This window comes from Mesoplodon densirostris, chromosome 7 (assembly GCF_025265405.1).
Source record: "Mesoplodon densirostris isolate mMesDen1 chromosome 7, mMesDen1 primary haplotype, whole genome shotgun sequence".
NCBI lineage: Eukaryota > Metazoa > Chordata > Mammalia > Artiodactyla > Ziphiidae > Mesoplodon > Mesoplodon densirostris.
This window is the reverse complement of record NC_082667.1, coordinates 101,595,906-101,614,945: the sequence shown is the minus strand read 5'-3', so window position 1 is coordinate 101,614,945 and position 19,040 is coordinate 101,595,906. Positions and strand designations below refer to the sequence as shown.

The window sequence follows — 19,040 nt, the reverse complement described above, 5'->3', positions numbered from 1 at the left end:
CTGACTTCAGACTATACTACAAAGCTACAGTAATCAAGACAGTATGGTACTGGCACAAAAACAGAAAGATAGATCAATGGAACAGGATAGAAAGCTCAGAGTTAAACCCACGGACATATGGTCACCTTATCTTTGATAAAGGAGGCAGGAATGTACAGTGGAGAAAGGACAGTCTCTTCAATAAGTGGTGCTGGGAAAACTGGATAGGGACATGTAAAAGTATGAGATTAGATCACTCCCTAACACCATACACAAAAATAAGCTCAAAATGGATTAAAGACCTAAATGTAAGGCCAGACACTATCAAACTCTTAGAGGAAAACGTAGGCAGAACACTCTATGACATAAATCACAGCAAGATCCTTTTTGACCCACCTCCTAGAGAAATGGAAATAAAGACAAAAATAAACACATGGGACCTAATGAAACTTAAAAGCTTTTGCACAGCAAAGGAAACCGTAAACAAGACCAAAAGACAACCCTCAGAATGGGAGAAAATATTTGCAAATGAAGCAACTGACAAAGGATTAATCTCCAAAATTTATAAGCAGCTCATGCAGCTCAATAACAAAAAAACAAACAACCCAATCCAAAAATGGGCAGAAGACCTAAATAGACATTTCTCCACAGAAGATATACAGACTGCCAACAAACACATGAAAGGATGCTCAACATCTTTACTCATTACAGAAATGCAAATCAAAACTACAATGAGATATCATCTCACACCAGTCAGAATGGCCATCATCAAAAAATCTAGAAACAATAAATGCTGGAGAGGGTGTGGAGAAAAGGGAACCCTCTTGCACTGCTGGTGGGAATGTGAATTGGTACAGCCACTATGGAGAACAGTATGGAGGTTCCTTAAAAAACTAAAAATAGAACTACCATATGACCCAGCAATCCCACTACTAGGCATATACCCTGAGAAAACCATAATTCAAAAAGAGACATGTACCAAAATGTTCATTGCAGCTCTAATCACAATAGCCCGGAGCTGGAAACAACGTAAGTGTCCATCATCGGATGAATGGATAAAGAAGATGTGGCACATATATACAATGGAATATTACTCAGCCATAAAAAGAAATGAAATTGAGCTATTTGTAATGAGGTGGATAGACCTAGAGTCTGTCATACAGAGTGAAGTAAGTCAGAAAGAGAAAGACAAATACTGTATGCTAATACAGTATATATGCTAATACATATATATGGAATTTAAGAAAAAAAAATGTCATGAAGAACATAGGGGTAAGACAGGAATAAAGACACAGACCTACTAGAGAATGGACTTGAGGATATGGGGAGGGGGAAGGGTAAGCTGTGACAAAGTGAAAGAGCAGCATGGACATATATACACTACCAAACGTAAGGTAGATAGCTAGTGGGAAGCAGCCCCATAGCACAGGGAGATCAGCTCGGTGCTTTGTGACCGCCTGGAGGGGTGGGATAGGGAGGGTGGGAGGGAGACGCAAAAGGGAGGGGATATGGAAACATATGTATATGTATAACTGATTAAATTTGTTATAAAGCAAAAAATTAAAAAAATAATAAAATAAAATGCATTCAAAAAAAAAAAAGATTGAGTCCCACACTTTAAGAGATAGAGAATTAAACTGAAGAATATTCAGAAGTGACACAAAAACTAGCTCATATGAGCAATAGGAAGTAGGTCTGTTGAGCTTAGAGAAGAAGACTCAGGGGAAATATCATGGGTAGCTTCAAATATCTCAAAGGATATTTGAAAAAAGGATATTGGAAAACTCAGTTAGTATTTTTCTGTATTACCTCAGCAAATAGAGGCAGTAACAAAAGGAGACAGGTTTTCACTATGAAAACTACTAAAACAGAAAAGAAAGCCTCAAAAGGCATGTTTAATCATTATGGCTACCTAAGTGTCAGGGACATATAGATGGGATCCAAGAAAAATGGGTAGATGAAATAATATTTCTTAATCCTTCCAAACCCTGAGATTCTATCATTCCATGCTTGTATAAATTCCTCCAAATATTTGAACCTATGGTATTAAAAATCATTATATGTACTAGAAATTATAGTTAGCACTGAACTTTTTTTTTTTTTTTTTTGTGGTACGCGGGCCACCGTTGTGGCCTCTCCCGTTGCAGAGCACAGGCTCCGGACGTGCAGGCTCAGCGGCCACGGCTCACGGGCCCAGACGCTCCGCGGCATGTGGGATCTTCCCAGACCGGGGCACAAACCCGTGTCCCCTGCATCGGCAGGCGGACTCTCAACCGCTGCGCCACCAGGGAAGCCCAGCACTGAACTTTTATATCACCATATTCAGACCAAACTCATGTAACAATAATCTATTAAGCCAAGTAACAGCACTTACTTTTATTTGCACATCTGATGAAGTATTTGACTAAGCTACTGATTTCTTGCATCTTTTTCTGCCTGGTGGCTTGTGTTGAGGTTGATACATTTGGTTTTGCTGTTCTCAGACATTCCGTTTCTTTCTGAATATATTTCTGTAAAACTCTTCAAGAAAGTGCAATGTAATTTCAGAAACTCATTAAAATAATAATTATAATAGTTTCAAAAAGTCCTTCATGCCATCATAAAGAGCATTGTTTAAACCACATTGCTTCAATCAATGTACCAGCTAAACAAAACAATTACATTTCTTTTTTAAGGCCTAAGTCCTCAACACCAATTTAAAGTCTGGCCTGCAAAGCTCTTAATCTGTAACCTCCAGGATTTTCTATTGCTTTCTTGCCTGCTTTCTCATTTTATCACTAAAAGCTTGCAATGCTATCAGGGGCTCTCAATTCTTTCTCAACTCTTTCTGTTATTCTGTACATAACCTATCTCTTTCCTAGGCAGTTGGTAATGTCTCTAGCCTTTAAATGAAGCCTGCCTATAAGATATTCATGATTAGCCGGGTACATCAGGTGCATATTTGGCCTACATGATCAGCTTATGCAAAATAGTATTCATCTTTAGATAACTATATTTGCGGTATTTGAAATAAAGTAAGTAACCAGAGGAAAAGAAGTATATATTTTTCATGTTATCTATAATGATATCTGCAATGGTCTATCTAGTACCAAATAAGAGCTAAAAAATAAAATAGATTATCTGTTCTAAACATTCAAGAACAAGTAAATACTCATATTTTCCCTTGACTGAAAATGTTCTTTCAAGTTTATCAGTATTCTATATTAATTTAAAGTATTTTATTCATCTTTCCTAAGTCTTACAATCTATTTCTAGTTATAAATGGACTTCATAATTGAAAATTATGTCTTAATGTAAAAAGCATCAATTCTGTTTGCCACTCCAGTTCAGCAGTGAATTGTGTCTTTCCAATGCCAGAGGTTTGTGTTTGTTAACTGCATTCATATAGTTTTTCTAAAATTCCTTTTTACTTTTTAATTATAGTTTAACATATGGCAGTTACTTAGAGCAATATTTAAATATGTCAAAGTAACAATAAAGGACTTGATATAACTTAATTTTATGCTCTAATTTGAAATAAAGTCTTATGAACTGGTATGAAACAAATTCTAATTTTGAGTGAAACATGTCTAAGACATTTTATTGAACAAATGATTCAAAAATTTTAACTCTTTCTTTATGAACATCCTTTAAAAATTATGTTTCAGATAAATATTGAGCACCAATTTCCTATGCAAGGCACAACGGTACAAAGGGAGCAAAGATAAATTAGACCTACATACACAAAAAAAATCACAAGAGAAATAAAAATGAAAAAGAAAAATAAAGACAGTAAAAAAATTTAGAAAGGAATACCTAAAAACAGCATCCCAATTCAAATATTTCCCTTGTTTGGAATCTGAATGCTGATCTAAATGTTGAACAGTTTCAGGATCCTGAATCAGGCGCTTAAATTTCTCAACCTCTTTCTGAAAATGAAAAAAGAACAAAATAATGCGTTACCAATCACACACTTGTTTCAAGGAAAGATTAAATTTAAGTAATTTACTACCCTTCGTTCTGTAGCTCTATCATGTTCTAGTTGACGGCAGCAAATAAGCAGATCATTAAGTGCTAGACTCATGATTCAGAATTTCAGAAAACACATCATCTGTAAAAAGAATATATACATATGTAAAATTACTTCAGACTGTGGTATTAATATATAGTTAGATCTAACTGTATAGCTAGAGGCATAGTATAATGCACAATGATTTTTCTTAGTACTTCCATATTTAGGTGGGATTTTTTTAGAATATATCAAAACAAAGACTTAACATGCAAATGTGTGTTGAATGTGTAGCAGGATAAAAATAAGTAAGGTATAATTTACTTTATTTTTCTGAGACCTCTTCTAAGAAGAGGATCTCTTAGAGGAGAGACCTTTTCTTCTTCTAAGAAACATGACATTTAAATTGAAATATAAAAGATGAAAAAAAGGCAGCCAGGCAAAGAATAAGGAAAATAGCACTTAAGGATTTAACACTGTCTGAACAATTTAAAAGGACCCTTTCTTATATGTAGTGACTTGCCACTTTCCTGAGCCAAAAGATTAAATTGCTTATGCTTTGGAATGGATATGCAAGAGGTTATCAGAGCTAGTAAGCCTTGCCTAGCACTTACATCTCAACTGGCTTTATGGTTCTCATTTAATACATAAAAATAGGAGGAAATGATATTACTGTTATAAAAGGAAACGAAGGGGGCCTCCCTGGTGGCGCAGTGGTTAAGAGTCCGCCTGCCGATGCAGGGGATACGGGTTCGTGCCCCGGTCTGGGAGGATCCCATATGCCGCGGAGCGGCTGGGCCCGTGAGCCATGGCCGCTGGGCCTGCGCATCCGGAGCCTGTGCTCCGCAACGGGAGAGGCCACAACAGTGAGAGGCCCACATACCGCAAAAAGAAAAAAAAATAAAAAAAATAAAAGGAAACGAAGGAAATTATATGCTATAGTGATATACCTTGCAAATGTCAAAGGTCAGCTATATTTTACTATGTCTTTTTTTGTGTGTGTGTGTGCTTGCGGGCCTCTCACTGTTGTGGCCTCTCCTGTTGCGGAGCACAGGCTCCGGACGCGCAGGCCCAGCGGCCACGGCTCACGGGCCCAGCTGCTCCGTGGCATGTGGGATCTTCCCGGACCGGGGCATGAACCCGTGTCCCCGGCATCGGCAGGTGGACTCTCAACCACTCTGCCACCAGGGAAGCCCTATATTTTACTATGTCTTAATGCCACTGCAGTAGACCTCCTCCTTTTAGATTTTCTGATATAATCAAACTTTCCTTTGATAAACTTAAAAAAAAAATCTTTCAAGAAAAGCACTGTTTTAGTATTTCTGAGCCTTTTTACAAAGAAGCTTCATTTTTGTTACTATAAATGTTTATAAACAAGGAAAAAATGTACGTCTATTATATCTACACTACATATATATCTCAAGAGGAAAAAAAAGGTGGGCCAAGTCCTTTCCCCATCCATCCACATAAATTCTACTCCATCTTTCAAGATCAAGTATATTACTCTGCCTCTGCTTAATCTCACAGAATCTTAAAATTGGAAGGAACTGAGAGACCATGCCCAACCTTCCTACAAAGGAAGAAATCTCTCCAACAAAATTATTGCCCTCTCTTTAAACACTCTCACTTAGAACAAACTTCCTAATAAGACTACTTATTTTATTGGCAGATAGCTCTAATTCTCTTCTCCATTTATATCCATAAGTTGTTCTGATTCCTTTACCCCTATAACAACCTCCTTTTCTATGCTGTAGAATACAGGTCATTATTTATTTGATTGCCTTTTTCATTTGATTGTATACCTCTTGAAGGCAAGGGCTGTCGTTTTTACTTTTCCATTCCTTATATTTGTATCTAGAACTCCTCTCCCTTCTTGCTCAATATTAGTTTAAAGGCTTCCTGAGTCAATAAGGAAAATAAAATTGGGATTCTAACCAATGAAAACACCTTAGCAATATCCAAAGAACCATAAAGGCAGGCACCTATATTCTTAATATGTTATTTGTAGTGTGAAAAAAATGCATGTTTACTGAACATGTGACACTTCCAAGAAGTGACAGCCCTAAACTTTTTTTTTAAGCTGTGGCTTTTCTGAACTTGCTTTTCCCCTTATCCAATTCTCAGAGATTGATTACTTCCAAGAAAACAAAACAGTTCAGTATTATCTACATAAACAGGAAATGTTCATTCACTGCGACAAGCAACAAAATTTACTGGGCAACTACTGTGTTCGAGGTACTATGTTATGGGTAGTTAAGACACATAATGAACTAAATAGACACAAATCCTACCCTCATGGAGTCATGACTAGTGGGGAAGAGTGACAATAAACAAGTACACTGATAAATCAATGCATAATTCCAAATTGTGATATATGACTCAAAGGAAGCAAATACACAATAGCAATGGAAAGGATCATTTTTTATAAACTATTAAGGAAGATGTATCAGAGGAGGTTACAATAAAGCCAAGATCTGAATGAACTGGTGCCGATCATAGAAAGAGTTAAAGGACCAACATCTTAGATAAGGAAACTTAGCACAGCCAAAGGGTCCCAAGATGAAAAAATGCAAAGTATGTTGGAGGAACTGAAAGATGGCAAAAGGAACTAGAGAGTAGACAGGAAGAGTAAGAGTGTCACTGAATAAAGATGAATTCAATTAATACATTAATCCACAACGATTTAGGTTCCACTCCCAACCATGCAACTGGCATGATACATGTTTCCTAAGTTAACAGCTTCTGAACTGGCAAATCCGTTGTTCCTTTTCGGATCTCAGCCAAGTTGGTCCCTTTGCAGAATTTGACAATGATGCTTATATACCATCTTCCTAGATCTAATTCTGCCTGTAGCATGCCATTCTTTTCTAACGGTAAGAGTGTGGAGTCTGTGGTCAGATTGTACTAGTTCATAACCTGGTCCTGCCACTTACAAGCTGTATAACCTTGGGTATGTTAGTTAATCTCTCTAAACGTCCGTCTTCTCAATGATAAAATGAAAAACAATACTAGAACTGAACTAGATCTTCAAAGAGTTATTTATTTTAAGGATTCGTGTCCATGTTTAACACAGTGCCTGGGACATAGAAATTGCTCAATAAATATTAGCAATTATCATTATTCCCTTCCTTTCTGTTTCACAAGTCTCTTTTGACGGTTCTTTTTCCACCCACACCTGAAAGAACATCCTTGTCTCCTTACTTCTCACTGTATGTTCTCACAGTAGGATCTCATCCATTCCTATGATTTCAACACGTGAAAAATGCCCAAATCTATTTCATTCAGTGCAGGACCTCACTCTTGAGCTTCAGGAACCTTTTACATGTTGTGCCTTTATATGCGTTTTCCCTTCTGTCTAGAAGGTTCCTATCATCCTCCAGGCCAATTTAACACCGCAAGGTCTCACCCCAAACAGAATTGATTCTCCCAGGCTACGTTTCTACAGAACCTCATCCACTCCTCTACCACCACAATCCTCTTCTATCACATTTTCATTCTTAATTCTAATAGTCTTGTTACTTATCTGTACCTAGTAAAAGCAGCCACCAACGCTCTTGAGTGCTCACCACAGGACAGGATTATCACAAGGAAGACAGTACAACGAGGTCACACAGCTAGCTGACTCGAACTCCGGGAGTGTGATACCAAAGCCCATGCTCTTAATCACGAGACTGTAGTTTAAGCCCAAGCAAATTGCTCGCTGATTAAAACTCCTAATTATGAGAGGGGAGAAAAAGATGATTACTCAAGCCATCTAGTTACATCTGGACACAGGAAGGGTACGCGCACGAAGGTTCAATTCTGGGCATTAAGAAGTAGGTTCAAGGCTAAGTCGGCTGGAGCAGGAAGGGTGGGCGGACAAGAGCGATAAGGACAGTGGGCTGGGCAAGATGAGGTGAAGAGAGGAGTAAAGGGCCGCTCTGGAGGAGTGAGTCTGAAGGCCAGGACTGAACGGCTCAGATACGACTGAATTCTCCAACGCAGAAGCCACTGCGCTGCTTCCGCGCCCCTACCGCTGGACTCAGATAGCCAAGGCGGAATCTCTGGAAGCGGCGGCGGCCGAAACCTAGAATCCCGCTCAACTCGCCTCCCTCACGGGCCGAGCCGGCTGTCGTCGCACTATTTCGGCTTCCGGATCAAACCTGGCGTGACCACGCAGCGTGCGTCTCGGTAGGAAGCAGTAAGGCAGACGGGCGCCCGGACACTGTCTGCCCATGCGCGCCAAACGCTACAAGCCCTCCGCTCCCAGCACTCGCACCCCCAAAACGACGAGCTCATCTTAGGAAACGCGCCTGCTCCCTGCCCGCCAATGGCGTGCGACCGCTGCGTTCGCCGCTCGCACTACCCGCCAATGGCGTGCGACCCTGCCTTCGCCGCTCTCCCGCTAGCTCGGGCTCCGGCTCACTCGTCCCGCCTCCTCGCCCCCTTCAGCCCCACCCCTCCAAATATGAGGACGGATATGACGACATTTCGAAGAAGAACCAGGCGGGTTTCATTTCGGCGCCTTTCTTTCTCCGGCGGAAGCGATTGGCTGGCGAGGAGCTAAAGAGGCGGGACAAATCGCCGCGGGTTTAGTGCCGCCACTGGAACCCGGGAGATGCGGCGCAAGAGCTGTCGCTGTGTTGGCTTTTACCTGGGTCTCGTCTCTTATTGCGATTCCTTCTGCGGCTTCGATCATGCTGTTACCTTCGGACGTAGCCCGACTGGTATTGGGTAAGCGCCGACGCGGGAGGGAGGGGTATTGAACCAGGCTAAGCAGGACGGAAGGACCTTTGGGGCCAAAGGTTTTCCTTGGGTGGTGAAGCTTTGGGGCTTTGCCTCCCCGCCTGCAAATTCAGACTGGAGGTGAATCTTCTTCAGTCGGAGGCTCGGATGGTTTAAGCTTCTTTGTGTGTGGATGCGCCTCTCTTCCGAGGCTCCGTGGCGAGGGGAGGCTGAGGAGAAGCTCGGGGTGAAACACCTGAGGCCCGAATCCGGTGGGAAAGTCAGGCCTGCACACTTAATTAGGATCCCTGCAAGGGGAGTTGCCTACGTGATGGATGGACTGCGTTCTTCAGCCTTGGGCTCACTTTCCCGTGTCAGAGCTGGGACCGAATTAGGAAAAATAAGAACTTCCCCAGCCACCCAGCTTTGTAGAAGGACCTTCCTGACGGCCTTCTCATAATTATCCCTTAGAACTACGAATTTGGGACAAATGGGGTGATCTTCCCTCTCTATCCCCCACCCTCCCGCAAGAAGTCGTAGAGTGTAGAGGTTTGAAATGCCAGTTGCATACTTTAAGACAGCAGCAATTCCTTTTCTTTTGATTAGCAAGAATTTTCACAGGGGAAATGCCTTCCAGTTAAACATTTTCTAGTCCTAGTTAGTTTTTCCTCAATTTGAAAAGAATTAGTAACACTGCCAGTTGTCAGGCTGTATTGTCTGTGTGGGAAACGGGTTTTGTTGTTTTTCCCCTGAAAGAATAAAGAGGATTGTACTGCTGGGAATGAGAGCCACATAAATCTCAAAACCGGAGCCAGTGATTTACAGACATTATACGTGAATGGTAAATGGTAAACATCTGTGATAAAACTTCCTCTGCTATCCACGGCCATTACTACCATTATTTTACTGCCAGAAAAATCCATTTCTTATTCCATTTTTAAGTACTCAGCCCTGTCCAAAAAAAATGCCTTTTGTGCACAGGCTCTTGATGAGCACATTTTGCAGAAAACATTAGAAGGTAATGTTTCTACCATATGTTTTTGGAGAAAATAATGACTTAAGTTTAAACTAATATTTTGTTAATGTTTGGTTAATCTTTTGTGCACTTTATCAGAGCTGAATATCAACAGTTAACCTACATCATCTAAGGAAAAAGCTAGCTGTCTTGTAATTGTTATATTAATTAGGCTTATATGTAAACAGATCCAAAGTAGGCTTTCACAAAGTTCACAATAACATTGACGTACTTTATTATGGGTAGCTGTCCTGTGCATTGTGGGATGTTTATCAGCATCCCTGGCTTCTATCCATTAGATGCCAGCAGGACCCCAGTCCCCACCCCGACCCAGTCGTGAGAATAAAAAAAGTGTCCAGATATTGCCAGTATGTCTCCTGGAGGGCACGAACCACTGGTCTTAAGAAAGCAGTACGATTTTCTAACTGGAATAATTTACACCAAACTTGTATTTATTCTCCACAAACCAGCTGCTCTCCTAGACTTCCTCCTTTTTTTAAAATGGATAAAAACTACAGAGATTGTTTCTTACCCTGAAATTCTTATTTGTCATTCACATTCCATTTTCATTGCCACCAATCCTAGCAGTATGCATCCCATTACTTCTCTTTAGGACTGTTGTCATGGCTTCTCATATGGTCTTGCAATTCATCTTATTTACTGTTACAAAAATCTGCCTAAAGCATTCACACTACACCTCCAATTCTGAAAGTTGAAAGAGTTGTGCACTTAAAAAAATTTCAAGTTGTGCAAAAGAATAATACCAAAAAAAGCAAATCTCCCCACACTCACCACTCTTGCTTTTTTCATTTAGCATTATCATATCAACATGGAGATCTATGATCACACAACTTAGTGGCTTAAAATATTAACAGTTTTTTTATTTGCTCATGATTCTCCTCCTGTCAGTACTCCCTCCCTCTCAGTACTCCTTCAGCCCCTCTCATTGTTGGCCCCTTTTCTTCATTATGTCCTTTCAGCAAATCTGTGGGTGCGTAGTATGTTCCAGGCACTGTGCCAAATGCTAAAAATAGAGTTCTCCCCTTAGAGTTTACATAATTGGGTTTTTTACCCTTACCCACACACACCAAAACATTTTCCTAGACCCCACCTCACATTCTATCTAATACTCTTATCTATGTCACCCTTTGACAAGTCAGATTTATTCAAAGAATAAGCTCTACTTAGTTGCTCTATTTCCTCACTTAGCTTTCATTCTTCAACATACTGTGCTAACTTTCGTACCTCACTACTCCACTTAAATAGCCCTTGCTACTCCGCTACATCCAGCTCTTTCCTTGCTGGAATTTCTTTAAATATTTTACAGGCCAAACTACATCAAAGTGTTGTTTGTTGCCTCTGGGCCACCAGTTTTGGTTTTATTAGTATGTCATACAAGGTGCTCTGTGGAACGGACCCTACCCATCTCTCTTGCTTGATCTCAACTTTTCAACATAGGCCCTATGCTCCAGGCATACCAAACGACTTAGGGTTTCTGCAAATACTCTTCTTATGTATTTTGTTCTCTCTGCCTGCAATGTTTTTCTCCCCGTCTTCCTAGTACACTTGTATTCAAGGTTCAGGTCAATTGTAATCTCAAACTTTTTCCAGCTGGTACAGTTAGTACTTTCTCCTTACATGCTCTCATGGCATTGTGGATTACTTCTGTCATACTCTTTACCATGTTTTATTGTAGCTTTGTATTTACTTTTTTTTTTGGTAAAATAAAACAAAATTTAACCATTTTAGCCATTTTTACAGTTCTGTGGCATTAAATACAATCACATTGTTCTGTAACCATCACCAGCATTCACCTATAGAACTTCACCTTACCAAAATGAAACTTACTTTTTTGTCCTATTTAGTATTCTTAATCTGGGATTAATGGACAGGCTTCAGGAGTTCTGTGAGCCCCCAGACTATCTATAAAACTTAATATATAGGTGGGGCATTTTTTTATGGGTAGAGTATCCAGAACCTTATTTAGATTCCCAAATACGTTTGTTCCTTTCTGTGTGAGTCAGCATCCATTCAGGAAAACTGAAGGTGATCTGAGTATTTAACATGGAGGGATTTAATGAGGGAATTGGTTACACTGGTGACAGAAAAGCTAAGACAAGCTGCTTACATGAGCCAGCTCAGAGAGTAGCAACAGCAGGAAACCACTCTGATAATCAGTAAGACAAGGAGAGATGAAACCCAGAGGCTGGTTTCACTGTGGAAGCTGGAAGGTAGACTTGTCTGGTGTGGGAGCAGTAGTAGAGGAGATTCTACCATGGCAAAGAGGAAATAGAGGAAAAAAACATGGCTGCTTCTAACTGCCCTCCAGTCTCCAACTGGTGCTTCCCATTGATTGAACCCAACCAGAAGCTAGCTGACATGGAGCCCAGGAAATTGCCTGCAGGGGCTCAGGTTTCCTGTCCTACAGGGCAGAGCAGGGGAAACAGGAAGAGTAGATTTGAAGACAAATAACCAGGACTGGCATACCTCCGAAAGGTGAAGAGCCACTGGTTCTATTCACCTTTGTATCACTGAGACATAGATATTTAATAAATATTTACAGAAGTGTAGCTGTGATCATGACCTTCCCCTTAGTACTGAATAATATCTGTCATTTTTTTGGATTCTGTTTATTCAGATTCTGTTATTTATTCATAATAATATGTCATTGCTGACATTTACAACATTTTATGGTCCTTACCCATTCTGTCTTTTCAGCTGTATTTCCAACTCTTCTCCATCATATACCTAGTGCTTCATCCAAACCAGGCATGTTCTTCAAACATGCTCCATATGTGCTTTCCATCAGCTTCGTTGGGATTCCCCTACTGTCCTTCAAGATTTGTCTCTTCCTTGAAACATGCATAGTATTCCCCAGTCTGTCAATACTTTCTCTAGCCCCTATGAAGTAAGTCCAACTGTCTTACCACCTTTCCTTATATTACAGTTATTTGCATATGTATCTTTTGGGTCTTTGTAGATAATAGCTTCTTTACAGAGAGATTTTCTTTGTTATTTGTGGATCTAGTAATATAAAGCACTGCAAGTTAAGTCTTCCCAAGAATTATTTACATTTTTTTAAAGATCTTAAACTACTGATATTTGGGGGAAATTATTAGAATATGTGAAGGAAATATTTTCAGGTAGGGAGGTTTGCTGTCTCTTGCTTTCTTCATCAGCTGTATCTCTCTTTATCTTCCCCTCTCTATAAATAGGAAGAAGAGAGGGCAGACTCTTGGCATCCTAGGTCCTAAAATTCAAAAACCCTAGATATAGCTAGGATTTTGTCTTTCCTTCTTTTTTTCAATTATGTTTTCCCTTTAGTCTATTTTGTTACTCATTACTACCTCTACTGAAAAGCAGGCAGAAGACAGTATTAAGAAAAAAGGACATTCAAATTACCTATTTGAACATTGTTCAGTAAGTTTACACAAAAGGTGTAGTTATTTTAAAGATTTTTTAAGGAATAAAAAGGAGAAACAAATTAAACTAATTTTGATTGAAGAGTAACTATTTATATTATTTTAATAAAAGATAATTGGCCCCTATTGTGTATTTTCATTGTAACATTTTAGATTTAGAATAATTTGTACCTAAAATTTCCCCCATTATTCTGATTGAGAATTGGTTACAATCAGGTACTTAATGATGATAAATAAGCTTTTTGTAGGCAAATAACTGGTTAACTGTAAGTGTAATAATAAATGAGCATGAAAGCAGTCAACTGTTGCTTTACCACATTATTTTGGAACTTCCCAGACAAAAGTAAAGCAGAATACATCAAGTCTAATCCAAAATGGGAATTCTAGATAGCGCAAAGGTGGGCATTTTTTTTGAGAGCAGAAGAGATATATCAGATATTGCTATTTAAAAATGTGTCATAACTTTTAAACACTGTTGTAAAAGCAGTCTAGCCTTTTTTTTTTTTTCTTTTTTTTTTTTTTTCAGTCTAGCCTTTTAACAAAGCCTTTTCTCAAATGTATACTATACAAAAGTATAATATCTTAGGAGAAGCCAAAAACTATCTGGTGTTCGGTGATTCCTTTTTTTTTTTTTTTTTTTGGCTGCGCCGCTAATCCCCTGACCCTCTGCAGTGAAAGCACGGAGTCCTAACCACTGGACCACCAGGGAATTACCACCATATTTTTCTAGAAAGGTTAACTGCATATCACTATATTCTGTCTTGGGCAGCGTTTCTCAACCTTTATTTCGTTATCATACCCTTAGGAAGTATTTTTACACTTTTTTCCCCCTAATTTCCCCTTGCATGAGATTTTAATGTTACAAATATACTGTTTATATATTGTATGTATATCTGTGATTTATGCATAAAAAGAGTTATATTTTATTCATTCCCCTTCCTCCCCAGTACCAATTTTCACCCCCTTGGGGCTATGTCATTCATTTTGAGAATACTTGGTCTAGAAAAAAGCAAATCTACTTTAAGGAATTAGATTTCATACCACCAGCTTTTAGAAGTCCCAAGTGGTTATCAATATATCTGGGTGGGGTGATTAGTACTTTTGAAACCTTCTACCATGAAAAGAAACTGTTTGGGGTCTTCAATTTAAATTTTGAAGCATGTAAAGAAAAAGCTCCAACTGCCCTGATTCCATGAATGATTCTAGTGATTTATAGACATTTAAAATTCTAACTTCATGAAATCCTAGTGGCAGCTGACTTACTTATTCCAAATAACGTAACTGTTAGAAAGCCAGTCATAAAAAATGATTTCTTTTCAGCTGGCTGTAGTTTTATTGGGACTTATATTGGGTTGTTTATTTGTGAAAAATGAAAAAACAAGGAAAATAGCAATCTATCTTTGATCCACATTGAAGGTGATTTTATATTTTCAGTGAAGGGGATATTGAAGTGGTAGTATCTGAAGTGAAAGGTTTCTTCTGATTTCTGAATGCTTTCTCACACTCCAAACGACAGTGTCTTTGGTGGTTGTTGTTGTTGTTGTTTGTATGTTTGTTTCTCCCTGTAGCATTGATTAGCGAGAGGTTGGAAAACTGATTCATCAGCTCTGAGTACAAACTGGTGAATTGGTTCCCAAATCCCAGGTAGGGCATTCCCTAAAATGGGATGACAATTTCCTTGCCCTTTTCTTTTCATAATGCGCATATATAACAACTTTGTAGGCCCTCTCAATTTTTTGACTTGAAGGGCCTGGTTGAAGATATCATTCCAGGTGAAGAGGGTAGACCTTTATAATTTTAAAGTTGGGAAAGACCTTAGTAATAATTGCCTTAGTAGTTATTAACTATTATACCAACACTGGGGTAAATATACTACAAAGGGAATCTAGTATCCAGTAATAGGATTTCGGTACATAGGGAATTCAAAAAAAGATTCTCTGAGGAAGTGATAATTACAGTAGACCTGAAGAATGAGTTGGAAAAAAAAAAAAAAGAATGAGTTGGAAGTAGCTAGGCTAAGAAAAAATAAGCTGCCCAAGCAAAGGGAATAAAATATACAGTAGCCTTGAAATAAGAGCATTCATGTATTGAAAACATGCTCAACATCAGTAATTATTAAGTAGAAATCAAAACTACAATGAAGTACCACCTCGCATCAGTCAGAATGGCCATATTAAAAAGTCTACAGGGGCTTCCCTGGTGGCGCAGTGGTTGAGAGTCCGCCTGCCGATGCAGGGGCACGAACCGGGAAGATCCCACATGCCGCGGAGTGGCTAGGCCTGTGAGCCATGGCCGCTGAGCCTGAGCATCCGGAGCCTGTGCTCCGCAACGGGAGAGGCCACAACAGTGAGAGGCCCGCGTACCGCAAAATAAACAAAAACAAAACAAAACAAAGTCTACAAATAACAAATGTTGGAGAGGGTGTTTGAAAAAGGGAACCCTCCTACACTGTTGGTGAGAATATAAGTTGGTGCAGCCACTATAGAAAACAGTATGGAGGTTCCTCAACTAAAATTACAGTTGTCATATGATCCAGCAGTCCCACTCCTGGGCATATAAACAGACAAAACGATAATTCAAAAAGATACATGCACCCGTATGTTCATAGCAGCGCTATTCACAATAGCCAAGACATGGAAACAACCTAAATGTCCATCAACAGATGACTGGATAAAGATGTGGTACATGTATACAATGGAATACTACTCAGCCATAGGAAAGAATGAAATAATGCCGTTTGCAGCAACATGGATGGACTTGGAGATTATCATACTAAGTAAAGTAAGTCAAAAAGAGAAAGACAAATACTATATGATAACACTTACATGTGGAATCTAAAATATGACACAAATGAACCTATTTACAAAACAGAAAAACTCTCAGACATAGAGAACAGACTTGTGGTTGCAGAGGGGAGGAGGGGATGGATTGAGAGATTGTTGTATAAACAACAAGGTGCTGCCGTACAGCACAGGGAACTATATTCTATATCCTGTGATAACCATAATGGAAAAGAATGTTTTAAATGTTTATGTATGTGTGTGTGTGCGCGCGCGCGCGTGTGTGTATTTATTTATTTATTTATTTATTTATATATAACTGAATCACTTTGCTGTACAGCAGAAATTAACACAACATTGTAAATCAACTATACTTCAATTTTTTAAAAAAGCATTCATGTATTCGTGGAATTGAAAGACCAGTTTGGCTAGGAAAGATGGAATGACAAGACATAAGGCTAAAGAGGAACTTAGGATATAAAACAAGTAGAGCCTCATATGACATATTAAGAATATAGGATTTTTTCTCATTGAGATATAATTCACATACCACAAAGTGTAAATTTCAGTAGTTTTTAGTACATGTTGTGCTACCATCACCATTATCTTAATTCCAGAACATCTTACCACCCCGGAAAGCAACCCCATACTCGTTAAGAGTCACTCCCAATTTCTCCCTTTTCCCATCTTCTGGCAACTAGTAATCTACTTTCTGTCTATAGATTTACCTATTCTGGACATTTCATGTAAATATGATTATACAGTATGTGGCCTTTTATGTCTGACTTCTTGAATTTACCAGTGTTTTCAAGATTCATCAGTGTTTGAACAAGTATAGATAGTTAATTCCGTCTTATGGCTGAATAATATTCTGTTGTATGGATATACCACATTTTGTTTGTCCATTGATGAACAGTAGGTTGTTTCCACTTTGGGACTATTATTAAAAATGCTGCTGTGAACATTTGTGTACAAGTTTTGTTTGGGCATATGATTTCAGTTCTCTTAGATATATTCCTAGGAGTGGAATAGCTTGGTTGTATGGTAATTCTATGTTTACTATTTTTGAGAACTTAACATATGGTTTTCAAAAGTGGCTGTACCATTTTATGTTCCCACCAGCAATATATGAGGTTTCCAATTTCTCCACTTTTTTTTTTTTTTTTGCGGTACGCGGGCTTCTCACTGTTGTGGCCTCTCCCGTTGCGGAGCACAGGCTCCAGATGCGCAGGCTTAGCGGCCATGGCTCACGGGCCCAGCTGCTCCACGGCATGTGGGATCTTCCCGGATTGGGGCTCGAACCCGTGTCCCCTGCATCGGCAGGCGGACTCTCAACCACTGCGCCACCAGGGAAGCCCCAATTTCTCCACATTTTTGCCAATACTAACTACTGTCTGTCTTTTAATTCTAGATATCCTAATGGGTATGAATTAGTACATCTCATTGTGCTTTTGCTTTTACATTTTCCTAATGACCAACGAAGTTGAGTCTCTTTTCATGTGCTTATTAGCAGTTTGTGTATCTTCTTTGGAGAAAGGTCTGTTCAGATCTTTTGTGCATTTTTTAATTGGGTTATTTGTCTCATTATTGTCTTGCAAGAGTTTTTAAATATATTCTGGATTCTGGTCCCTTATCAGATATATGATTTGCAAATATTTTCTTCCGTTTTGTTGGTTGTCTTTTCACTTTCTTGATGGTATCTTTGGAAGTACAAAAGTTTTTAATTTTGATAAAGTTCAATTTATTTTTTTTTCTTTGGTTGCTTATTCTTTAGATGCCATATGTAAGAAACCATTGTCTAATCCAAGGTCGAAAAAATTTACACCTGTGATTTTTTTCTAAAAGTTATAATTTTAGGGCTTCCCTGGTGGCGCAGTGGTTGAGAGTCCGCCTGCCGATGCAGGGGACACGGGTTCGTGCCCCGGTCCTGGAGGATCCCGCATGCCGCCATGGCCGCTGAGCCTGCGCGTCCGGAGCCTGTGCTCCGCAACGGGAGAGGCCACAACAGTGAGAGGCCTGCATACCGCAAAAAAAAAAAAAAAGAAAAAGAAAAAAAAGTTATAATTTTAGCTCTTATATTTAGGTCTTTGATTCATTTTGAGTTACTTTTTGTATTTAGCATGAAGAAAGGGTCCAACTTCCAATTTTTTGCAGGTGGCTATCCAGTTGTCCCAGCACCAGCTGTGAAAAGACTATTCTTTCCCCCATTGAAGTGATGTGGTACTTTTCTAAAAAATCAATTGACCATAAAAGCTTAGACTGTTAATTCTGTTCAACTGATCTACATGTCTATCCTTATGCCAGTACACAGTTATCTTGATTACTATAGCTTTGTAATATGTTTTGAAATAGGTAAATGTGAGTCCTCCAGTTTTTTGTTTTCGAGATTGTTTTGCTACTGTGTCCCTTGTATTTCCTTACAAATTTTAGAATCAGTTTATTAATTTCTGCAAAAAAGGCAGGTGGGGTTTTGATAGGGATTGTGTTGTGTGTGTAGGTCAACTTTGGGTGTATTGATACTCTTCGGATCCATGAACCCAAGATATCTTCCCATTTATTCAGTCTTATTTAACATCTTTCAATGTTTTCTAGTTTTAGTGTAGTCTTGTTTTGTTAAACTTATTTCTAAGTATTCTTTTTAATACTATTTTGAATAGAATTGTTTTCTTAATTTCATTTTTGGATTGTTCATTGCAAGTGTATAGATATACAGTTGATTTCTGTATGTGCATCTTGTATCCCACAGCCTTGCTGAAGTCATTTAAAATTTTCTATATGTGACATCATTTCATCTGGAAACAGAGGACTGACTTTTGGTTTCATTTCTATTTTTTAACTATTTTTTTTTCTCTAATATCCATTATTTCCTTCCCTCTGCTTCCTTTGGGTTTAGTTTGTTCTATTTCTAGTTTCTTAAAGTACAAGTATAGGTTATGGATTTGAGGTCTTTCATCTTTTTAATACAGGTATTTATAGCTCTAAGTATACAAATAAGCAATGCTTTAGCTGCATCCCATAAGTTTTGGTATATTGTATTTTCGTTTGCATTTATCTTAAAATATATCTACTTATTCATATATTCTTTGACCCTTTGATTATTTAGGAGAGTGTTTAATTTCCACATATTTGTGAATTTCCCATTGTTTCTGATT

At 38.8% G+C, this 19,040-nt stretch overlaps 2 protein-coding genes across 3 annotated transcripts in view; one reads left to right on the top strand and one right to left on the bottom strand.

The window, feature by feature from the left end:
• Positions 1-8,198, bottom strand: part of ATM (ATM serine/threonine kinase) — a 143,200-nt gene extending 135,002 nt beyond the window's left edge. The window contains exons 1-5 of one of the 2 annotated variants that reach the window (XM_060105402.1): positions 7,981-8,198; positions 7,497-7,680; positions 3,971-4,069; positions 3,775-3,887; positions 2,354-2,499 (exon numbers count right to left, since the gene is read on the bottom strand). In XM_060105402.1, coding sequence (XP_059961385.1) covers positions 2,354-2,499; positions 3,775-3,887; positions 3,971-4,042 — 331 coding nt within the window. In that variant the 5' untranslated portion in view covers positions 4,043-4,069; positions 7,497-7,680; positions 7,981-8,198. The remainder of the gene's footprint in view (positions 1-2,353; positions 2,500-3,774; positions 3,888-3,970; positions 4,070-7,496; positions 7,681-7,980) is intronic. The other variant, XM_060105401.1, reaches the window with a different exon arrangement.
• A 300-nt stretch (positions 8,199-8,498) lies between these two features.
• The window catches only part of LOC132493705 (protein NPAT), a 55,127-nt gene continuing 44,585 nt past the window's right edge, over positions 8,499-19,040 (top strand). The window contains exon 1 of the mRNA XM_060104464.1: positions 8,499-8,680. Coding sequence (XP_059960447.1) covers positions 8,644-8,680 — 37 coding nt within the window. The 5' untranslated portion in view covers positions 8,499-8,643. The remainder of the gene's footprint in view (positions 8,681-19,040) is intronic.